The sequence below is a fragment of the Galendromus occidentalis genome, unplaced genomic scaffold (assembly GCF_000255335.2).
Source record: "Galendromus occidentalis unplaced genomic scaffold, Mocc_1.1 scf7180000077470, whole genome shotgun sequence".
NCBI lineage: Eukaryota > Metazoa > Arthropoda > Arachnida > Mesostigmata > Phytoseiidae > Galendromus > Galendromus occidentalis.
Window position 1 is genome coordinate 821086 of NW_003805458.1, and position 10667 is coordinate 831752.

At 50.3% G+C, this 10667-nt stretch overlaps 1 protein-coding gene across 1 annotated transcript; it reads right to left on the reverse strand.

Annotated features, from left to right (window-relative positions):
• Positions 1–1965: 1965 nt before the first annotated feature.
• On the reverse strand, positions 1966–6414 carry Tmtc4 (Transmembrane O-mannosyltransferase targeting cadherins 4). Its single transcript, XM_018640006.2, has 13 exons — positions 6202–6414; positions 5349–5477; positions 5085–5245; positions 4780–4981; positions 4434–4604; positions 4242–4334; positions 4014–4115; positions 3631–3869; positions 3303–3480; positions 3085–3213; positions 2665–2985; positions 2247–2544; positions 1966–2102 (listed from the first exon to the last, which is right to left on the reverse strand). Exons 2-13 carry the CDS (start codon positions 5424–5426, stop codon positions 1966–1968), a joined length of 2109 nt encoding a protein of 702 aa, XP_018495522.1. The 5' UTR covers positions 5427–5477; positions 6202–6414.
• Positions 6415–10667: the final 4253 nt, after the last annotated feature.

Sequence of the window (10667 nt, forward strand, 5' to 3'; positions counted from 1 at the left end):
GTATCTTTGGTCGGCCGTCTCCTGGCAAAGTACCATGCCTCTGACTCAGCATTCTGGCGACCGAGCGAGCGACCTGCGTGCCGACCAACCGCGCGGAACAGACTCCATCTCTGCAGTTCGAGCACTGTCTCACTACGGAGGTGAGTCCACAGCGGAAGGAGTCCACACCTTCGTGCCTTCGACATTCCGGAACACGAGTGCTGGGAGAATATTTCCGGAAAGCTCTTTATCGAGCATGGAGAGAAAATCTCGAATGAATCCACGACAATGAGTGAGCATCGAAAGTTAGGTTGCTGCGAACGCAACGGAGACGCTGCATTTGATTTTGTCGACGCGCCGTTAGGAATATTGCTCCCGCGAAATGAACTCAATGTGCGCTCATATCGGTGATGAAGATGAACGGACGAACGACGTCCTGTCCCCAAATGAATTATTGGGATGGGATGGAATCACCCGGGGAAGCTGATAAACGACGTGCGAAACTTCGAATGACTTCGATTCGCTTCCATCTCATCCAACAAAAGCATCATCAACGTCATCATTCGTCCCGCTCGGGAAACCGCTAACGGTTTTCCGAAGAGACGACAATACACCCGAACCGGGAGTCTGGCGGGATGTGAGTCCAGCGCGTGCCTTCGACCGTCATAGTCCGGGGCTGGCGCTTGGGACGTTCGACGGAAGTATGCTTCCCAGCGTTTTGATTGTGCCCGCGAGCATCCAGAACGTTTTGTGCTCTCAAATACAGGATCTGATCGACCGATTCCAATCGAGATAGAAAGAGCTTGTGATAAGGAAAATAGTCGAAAAATCACGAGAGGAGCGTTTTCGGACTTTTCATCGATGCTGATTCCGAACCCCTATACAGAGGCTCACAGCGTCCGTTAAGGCCAGCGATTCAAACTACAAACGTGAAGGCCAACGGTTCCTCGGTAGACACGCAGTCCCTTTCTTTCCCCTACAGAACCGCCGAACGAAATCACGATGGTATGAGCTTTCCATGAGCTCGAGTCGTGAACAGCGGACCCCAGCTAGGGCTGCTAGAAGTACGGCCGGACTCTACCCAAATAGGGTGCATAGGGGCGGGCTTCTCGAGCTTGAGCCTGAGAGAACACACTCAGGTAATTGACGCGGAATCGCCCTCGTTCCTACGTGGGTGCCTGTACAAGGTAGTAGACCTTATACATTGTTTCGGAACTATAAAAAGCGCCCGCGACCACGTGTGATTCACGTCAGCAACGCCAACGATCTAGTGGAACACTTCATGATGTGCCATGGCAGACATCAAGATAAATCGACAAAGAGTTCCCCAAATCGAGCGAACTTCTGACATCCGTCATTCTCCGGAAGCCCGCGCAACTCGGATGCCACGATCTTCACTGCCTTGGACTAATTCCAATTTAATTCGTACCCTATTCCAAATCCAAGGCTTCCGGCTCTCAATGTTGTTTGAGCTCGCGAATGGCCAGGGCCGCCGACAGTGCTACCCGGAGAAGGGGCGTGCTTGGGACAAGGGCTCCTCCGCATCGTCACGCATCTCACGGTCTCACATCTGTTACTCTGTGAATTGAGGACAACTTCGAATTCAAGCACTACAGAGGGGAGAACATCGGATGCCTTCCCCTTGCTCGAGGTAAAGCGTAGCGTAAACCATCCCTCTCTCCGTGGGAACGTGATTTCCTGGGCCACCACTCTCGATAGCTGTTGAACGCTGGGTTCCATCATGGGAAAGATTCTCTGGCTCGCATGAACGAGGGAGGTCTGACTCGGAAGTCCCTCATCCCATTTATTCAGAGTCCCGACCTCTGGACTCCACAGAACTCACGGATCTCGGCGATAATCACAATCAATTCCATTTATACAAATCTACAAGATTTTCCATGGTGAGAGGACAATGATGATAATCCCGAAGACAGGAGGAGTTGTGTTGCACCATCAATCGCAGTCTTCCGATCTGGCCCGGGCGCATCATCTCCTTCTACGACGTCCTTTGTCGAGCTTCCGCAAATTATCTTCGATAGATGCTAGCTTCGGGTCGAGCTCCAAAGCTTTGAGATACCTTGTGCGAGCTTGGTGAACTCGCCCCCAACGATGGTACAAGACTCCTGGAAAATTCGGGGGCTGCTTATTTTCTTCATCATAATGCATATTGCGCCGCTCACGTCATAGTGGTACCAAAAACCATTCCCCTCGCTTCTTTTAGACTAGGTACTTTCAAAAAGACTCATCGAAGCATAATGCGAGCTCACCTAAATTCGAATGGTAGGTGGCTTCTCCCGGATTGATGCGGAGAGCTGTGAGAAAATGTGTTTCCGACTCTTCGTACCTCTCCATCTTACCAAGAGTGTTCCCCAGATGGAAGTGCAACGAGGCAGCATCCGGCAAGTGTTCGAGACCGTCGCGGGCGACTTTCTCCGCCTCGTCGAGTCGTCCCAGGGAATCAAGCAAGATCACCATATTATTCCAGCTCAGATGATGATCCGGAGCCAGGGATACTGCCTGTTGATAGGCAGCCAAGGCCTGCTCGAAAGCTTTCATCTCGATATACTGGAAGCGAAGTTTTCGAGGTTGTTGTAGCAGAAGCATGTGCTGTGAAGCCTCGTCCATTGGCGAATATCGATGAGATAGAAAATAACAAGGGAGAGAGCTACAGAAATAATGCCTCACCATATTCCCTAGATTGAAATAGCAGTGGGGATATCTATTCCTGTGATTTATGGCATTCTTGTAGCACTCTTCGGCCCTGCTGAAATTATGAAGGGAAGCTTCTACAATCCCCAAGTTCATCCAGGCAGCCGCGAAGTTCGGCCGGATTCCGACCGCTTTCTCGAGGAGGAGTTTGGCCTCCTGAAGAGAACCCTTCTCCTTGAAGAGATTCGCCAGATTGTTCATCGCTTGATCGTATTGAGGGTTCAAGCTCAGAGCCCGTCGATAACTTGCTATGGCTGCGCGCTCGTCCGAGGAGACCTTCGCAATGTTGTAGTGAACCTGCAAGTATTGAATACGTACCATCCCGAATCCACGAGGGTGACGAGTGACGACTCGTTCAAATCTTCAGGATCGTCGGCTCAAGGGAGCATCACTTACTTTGGCATTGAGCGGACACACTGCGAGTCCCGAATGAAAGAGTGTGGTATCGGCGATCCAGTCGCGAGATCTTCTCAGAGATCGCCCAGCGAGCAAGAATAGCAACACAACGACGGCGAATTCGAAAACCTTGGGGGTTAGAATTCACGATCTTAGAATCTCTCTGGCCCGCAAGGAATCGGGAATCCACTGATGTCATACGAGGTATAAACACTTACCTGTCTGTGTTTGCCTGCCCTCCGGTGGGCTTCCACAATGACAATGGCCATCAACAAACAGAAGCCCATTGATGTCAGATAGAGATTGCGTTCCGCAATCACGAACCCTACGCTCACGAGCAAGTTCGAAGAAGGCAGGAAGGGAATGACGATGAGAGAGGCGGCGAGGCAGAACCATCTGGAAGAAATCGGGAGCGAATTCTCAAGCGCGTTCCCTACCGAAAATATTCCATCGGACTATCGTCGTTTCGTCAGGGATACACGTCGTGCGTAAAAATCCTTCCCCTGATTCTCGATCGGGGAAGATATCCCGTCCTCATCCGCTTACCTTCTGAGAGGAGTTTCTCGGGAACAGGCTCTGACAATTGTGGCCATGCTGAACCAGAAGCCGACCAATGCAAGGAGTCGAGGGTCAAGGGCTGACTTTATAACAGGAATGCACCCCATGGACCAATCGAAACAAAGCCAATGGGGGTAGAATAACAGTAATAGATTGATGGAATATATGTATTGATAGTTGATCCCTCGTAGGATCGGTGACGGCAAAAAAGACGCAGGGTTGTCCATCTGAAAGAATAATTCCCTATCTCACTTTCCTCCAATCGCCTCATTCCCTCGAGCTCCTAAGATCCATATCATTATGTATTTGGGTCATCTGTATAGTAAATGAATCTCTCTGGATCTTGCAGCCGAGAGACAAGTTGTACTTACGGGTGTGAATATCGGCACTCGGAGTCTGACGCAGAGACATCTCATGATTGACAAAACGATGCCAGACAACGCACAGAAAGCGAATCTCTTCACCGATGATCTCTGCAAAGGAGAACATGCTAGTGTAAGCTGAATTTCTCTCTCAATGAAAACGTGTACATTTTCAGATGAACCATCATAATCATCCAGCCTCATATGGTCTCTAATCTATGTGTCAATGGACCTTACTTTAACGGAGTTGACGAAACTCTTATGCTTGGTGAACGCATGATGTGGAATTATATCACAGATAATCAAGAGTTCGTAGGCTCCACACACACCCTGCGGAGAGAGCGACAGTTGACTATCTTCAATGTCTTCTAGTCCGGCTGACTTTGCCATATCCGAGAATTGCTGCGAAGTCATTTCGTAAGCACTCACCAGAATCGTGACGCCTGGTTCCTTTGAGAACATTGCGAGCGCTGAATACGCGAAGAGCTTCGCCGGTGCGCTTTTTGTTTGATAATTTCTCGTCCATTCCAAGTAAGCGTTGAAGCCGCACAAGAAGAACAGACCGGACAGAACGTCTGCTAGCCCCACAGCGCTGCACAACTTAAGGGTGGAACGTAACGATCGCGATTAAAGTTCTTCCCTAGGATTTTAAGATGGCGTGTGGCGAGGCAAGTTCAGACACCATCCGATGTCAAGCGGGGGGACCTGATGCCTCCTCTTGGAATGAAGTCGAAGGTCATGATTTCAGACCCTCTTTAGACGGCTGACAACTCACACTTTCAACATGGATTGGATGAATGGCGAAGAACGATGCAGCCATGAGTGCTACCTGGGTCCCGCATGATCGCAGCGGATTGTATGGAACGTCTAGGGCAATCGACAGTGACTTGTACAAATAAGCCGACACCGCGCTGTGTACGACGAGGTTGAGAAGGCGGAAGTAGGCCGCCTGGTTCCCCACGGATTTCCACAAGATGCTGTAAGGCAGAATCGGTGAGTTCTTCCGATGACACACTTCCGATGACGCTTCAATTAAAATTTCTCGGCCTCCGTAGCTCAGTTCGAGTCCCCGACGCTCACCGGAAAATGGCGGTGGTGATCGGTCGGAAGGATAGATGAGATGATTCTTTTTTCAGGGGCGTCCCCCAGAAATCATCTTTCAGGATATCGATCCATGACCCCAAGCCCGAGACGTCCGGGTTGTTGACTACAGCTTCGATGTCATCGAAAACGAAGGAGCCCTGCGAAGAAGGATTGGGTTCTCCAAATCATATTTGTAATGTGATGATTTGCTTGTGACTTTTCCCAATTCATTTTCGACCGCGGCTTGATTCTGAGGCTCACATGGAGACAGTGAAGGTTGGCGAATATCGCCAGGAGAAGAATGAAAATACTCGGTCGTATCCAAGTCGGAAGAATCATCTCTTCGGTGCATCACGCAACCACGAAATCGTGTCTAAGGCGCGACATCCCCTGAAAATCGGCAGAAAACACAGGAATAGTTATATTGTAGTGATATATTGTACTCGACCGAGCAGTCTGGGAAAAATCTGTTTTCTGGGCACCACACTCGGAAGCCGCCGCTGCGTGGCATAGAGCCGCTAAGTATGCGACACAGGAGTTCATTCCCCATCCGAGCCTTCGAGCGGGGAACCTTCGCAGCGACAAGCAAGAAAAATCCGACGTTGCGGCATGCCCGCTCCCCTAACTGAAACGTTTTCCGGAAGGCTTGAGCTCCTTACAAAGCAGCCCCTCTCGATTCGCAGAGAGAATTCCTACTATCCAACTCCGTAGTAGATAGTAAGAAACTAGGTGAATGACGTCGAGAGGCAAAGAATGACGTTGATATTCAGGATTGCGATATTTGGTCGTCGTCGACATCAGGACTTGCTTACTTGGTCGAGCTCAATATTATTACGCCTCGAGACCCAGATCGATTCAGAGCTCTATAGATATAGGAATATGCTATCGATACTTCAAGATCATAGCCTTCCGTCGCGGATTACTGTCGTCACTCGTTCGGAGCCGTCAGTGTATCCGCTCTGGACCTGAATCGAGCTCACGGAGACTGTGAATTCCGATCAGATATCGTCAGAAGCGGCGACGGAGTTCTTCTGGATGAACATTCTATGACTTTATTATTTTGAGAACGCGCATGCAGATTCTGTGCCGGCGTTGCTCGCTCGACATACAGTACCTCCTCAGAGTCGATCGAGAGCTCGATATCCCATCACTTGACAGGGAACGGTAGAAAATCGTTCCCTCTCCGGTCGTATCGAATCGCCGGTCCGGTGCTTTCTGGAGGGATCACTGCGGACCGCTTCTCATCACTTCATTCTGACCCGAATCTGACAAACTACAGGGCTGTCTCACATCAAGACCTCCTGCGGCTCGCATTCGGAAGAGCTACAGTGTTTTGTTTCCGAGCCGGTGTCGTACCCTGCCCCGACTCTTTCGCCCCGTCGGAGTTTGAACCATGGCGGTCAGCCTCCAACTGGCGATCAACTCATTTACCAACAAGTTGTCTATCAAGCTGAACTCGAACCAGGGCTCTGTTTATTTCCTGGTGATTGGCTGGTGATCGCAGTTCTGACATGGGAAAGCGAAGCATGCCTCGGACGGACCGTTTGACTTGTGCAAATTAGATATTCACGACTGCTGAGACGATCGCTCTTCTCATCGGGTTTGCGGAAGTTGCGGATTCGGGTATATCGCTATTTAGCGTCGCTATTGATGGCGAACGGATTCATTAAATCTAGATTGATGGGTGCTGCAAACTTCGGCTGGGTTCAAAAAGATGTTGGGTCAACATCAAAGAGAATGAAAATTGCCTCTAAATTCTCCTTTACCCGATTCCGAAGTCTAATTGATCAGAGATCCGATCGAGTTTGTATTCTGCGTCCGCATATCGCACGACATCCATTCCCGAACGCGGAATCGGATATTTGGAAGAACATCTGCCGACGTTAATCACGTCTCGGAATGTGAACAGGTATTTCGAGTCGGCTCTCCGGCAGCGAACCATATTTCGATTGGAAAATGCTGTTCCCGGGCAGAAAGAAGGCGAGAGCACCGAAAAACTCCCCGGATCAATCGATCCGGAGCCTTCGTCAGATTTTCTGGAACTCAAGGAAGCGAAAAGCACGAGCGACCAAGCACGCTTTTTTGCAAAACATATTCCCATCCCCATGACGGGACTCGACTCTTCACGTAGCAAACGACGCTCGACGATTCGAAAAGCGTTTTTACGAATTCAATGGCTTGTTTATCGATCGACTATTATAGTTTGCGGCTTCGATGAAGGGATTTCGTTCATGAAGAACTGCGTTCCGATGGAAGAAATCGAAATGGTTATATGTACCTGGGACCACGACTTCGCGAGTTTTGATCGAATTCTGACAGGCACACACCCGGTGAGTGCCACAGCGAAGAAGGTGCAGCTCTGACAAGCGAAAGGCGAGGCTCATTCTCGTGCATCTGCTCCATATCGGCAGATATACCCTCCACTATGAAGCGTTCGCGAGCTATTTCAGAATGCACTGAAGAAAAGTGTCGAGTGGGCGTCGGAGGTGGGGGCGCAGTCCATCGCAAATAACGGTATTGTCCGTTCGAAATCCGCCTCTTGGAATCAGTGGATCGACTGCGCGCGAAGACGATTCACTCGCTCGGATCCAAAACCAAGCAACCATGACATGTGAGCGATCGCTTCTTGTCGCTGTTCTATTTTTGAGCTGAAGCATGCCATCGAGTTTTCGTACGAATAGGTGTTGGGTCTGACAATTTCCTCGGAGCTGCGTTTAGTATGTGACCGGAGCAAATGTCCAGGTCTGGGCCGTCAATTCTCCGGAATTTCGGGGGGGCGATGCAGTGGACTGAGAAGCTGACCTGGCCCATCATCCCGCATGTCTATCCCATCTCGCTCTGTTCTTATTTCCTCTTTTATGATTACGGTCTATTTGTCCTGTTCGCCGGCGCACCGCGTCGTGACTTACACCGGGCTCACGGCAAATGTCTTGGCTCGCACGAATGTGAGACCCGATTGAATTTTCGCCGAACGAACTTTTTCTGCTAGGACAATTCCACGCCAAACTCTTCGGCAGTCACTCACGGGCAACCGAAACTGATTCCGGCTTGACAGTGTTCCGTATGAAATACTTGTCGTTCAAATTTGTTCAATGCTCAACTTTCGCAAGGACTGAGCAGTGTCAGAGAGGGTTGGGATTGTGTTTGTTTCCGTAATGATAATGGAGTTGCTAAGCGCGGACGGTGTTTGCGAAATTCTAAACCTCGAATGTCGAAACTCCGAAATCTTCACGGCCCCGGATGCAGGTCCTCGGGTACTTCCCTCCGTCCTCCGAGGAGCCGATTCGATCATCGTCCACGAGAACCTTTGACACAACAACGATTTCGAGGGGAATGGGGCTAGCTGTCAAAACCTTTACGACCGTGAGTCCGAGTGCTCGGCATATTGATCCATGGGAAAGATGCCAAGAGAAACCTTCTTTGACGGTTGGTACCTGTTTGACGCGCCCGGTCTGGACGAAGCTGGAAGCGACAATCAGCCGTCCGTGATTTCCAGCGTGGATCCTTGCCGATGACGATCGGCACAAGAAAAAGCGGAACCGTTTTTCGGCTCGTAGTTTACTTGAGTTCTCACAATGAAACGCGATCGACAAAGAGTGAACTTGAAAATCATTCTCCCTCCCTCCATTCGTGCTCGAGTTTCGCTCGATGGTGGGAACTTTTCCCCCGGCTTCCACCAACGAAAATGAAAATTGAGAAGTCCCCGACAAATGGCAGGACGACGTGAGCGAAAAGAGGACTCGGTGAATTCTCGGGAAGACAGTTGCTCTGAATCCGAGTCTCCGCTGTTTCCGGCTTCACGTCGATAGGATTCCGGTACAACGTGGATTGCAGTAAAGGCGGAAAACATGAGAACGGCACGGTAAGAAATGAGGTTCGTCGCTTTCTATTGTTCTAAAAAATGCCTCGGGCACTTTCCATTACAAAAGACACAGACCGCTTGGTCGGGAAGTGCGCGACAGGACCGCAGTGCCACCGTTCTAAGCCAAACATCCAAGCCTAGACCATTTCGAGATTAGCGTGTCGTCTTCCAAGCTCACAAGGGATACCGCTCCAGAAATCGCTTGGGAAAACCCCGTTATGGACCGGACTGAGCGCCAGAACCGAAATCGAAACGCAGACATCGAATCCAGTCCTGCAGACTTTCCATAGAAGCCGGACAGAATCGTTCGGTGTCCAACACGGGAGAAATGGCCACCTCTCCGAAAAACGCCTCCCTGATACGTCTCGCCCCGCGAAGTGCTTTACTGAGCAATGATGTCCCTCGCACAATTCGCTGTCGTGGAGAATTGAGATTCGTCGCTGACCGAGTCGATCGCGTTAGGGAGTAAATCTGAAGAAAGTCATGCGGAGACAGATTCAGAACACGCGTTTTTTTATGATATTCTCTACAAAGCGACACCAGGATCTCTGTCGGTGGGAGAAATCCCATCAGCATTTGGCTCGATCATCCGTTCGGACGGAGCGGCTGCAGCGAAGTAGGCACGTTCGTTTCGCAATCGCCACGGCCCACCAGGACACCGATCCGAAGGTGAATAGAGCGGGCAAACCGGCGACAAGGCGATAGAGTTGATTTTCGCCTTTCGCACTCGAGCGTACCCAGCAGCTGTGCATTGTGGCACCGAATTTGAATATCGGTCATGTCATGAGAGACAGATATGAGAACACACGACCATCTCGAAAGACAAGCCCAAACGAATTCCGAGAGATCAGTGAGTAAGCTGATCTTTCGTCAGATCCCCGAAACATTGAGGCATAGTCCGGGGTTCCTGGTCAGACTCAGGACCCGGCCCGTGATCCGAAAGGGATACTCCTTTGCGCCATTCCGAATGTGGAACAAATCAAAATCTTTGGATCGATGCCCATTTTGCAACGAGCCGCTGCATTACAGAGAGCTCTTTGTTTGACAGAAATCGATCAGCCCACTATTCTCGTTCCGAGCAGTCAAAAAGCCGATTAAAACAAAAAGCAACGAAACTCTCTATAAGAGCAGTCGTTGAAAGCTCGACCTTTGATCCTACGAGCGGATTGATGTAGCCCATTCGCGAGTATCTTGGTCGATTATTATGATTCGACCCGATGACGTTTGCTCGTCGATGAAGGGACCGACAGTCAGAGCTTGCAGAGGGGTCGTTTCCACGGTTGACCGCAACAGCGCTAGAGAATGATAATTCCTTCCCTCATCATGAAGTTCGCTTCCTCTTGTGCTTGTCGAAGAGGAAGCGAAGATGATTGATTGCTTCCTACCGCCGAAGCAATCAATCAATCATCTACACTAGATTCGTAAGAAGTTTTGACGGAATGGCCGGCTGTATGATGAGTAGGGAGAGAGTCTCGGGCACATCGCGCGTCTTCAAGCCGGCCGCCCCTCCTGAAACAGCGACATGTGCTCCTTTGGCTCGGTCCCGAATCCCAATGTGATAGACCATCGTGTATGCTGTCGGAGAGCTATCGATGATCGACGGAGCATCCGTGGCTGGACTTCTCAGAAGGATTGCGATCGAAGTAGATTCGGACAATCATCACGCTCTTCTGCTCAAGCAATGTCGGGCTTTAAAGTGAGGTATCGTGCCTATGGAG

Excerpts from the sequence above, each read along its gene's own strand:
- Tmtc4 (XM_018640006.2), bottom strand. The coding sequence starts at position 5,426 with ATGATTCTTCCGACTTGGATACGACCGAGTATTTTCATTCTTCTCCTG. Across the intron at positions 4,116-4,241 it reads GTTTCGTCAACTCCGTTAAA|AGATCATCGGTGAAGAGATT; the intron begins GTAAGGTCCATT and ends TCTCCTTTGCAG. Across the intron at positions 2,545-2,664 it reads ATTTCAATCTAGGGAATATG|TATATCGAGATGAAAGCTTT; the intron begins GTGAGGCATTAT and ends CTTCGCTTCCAG.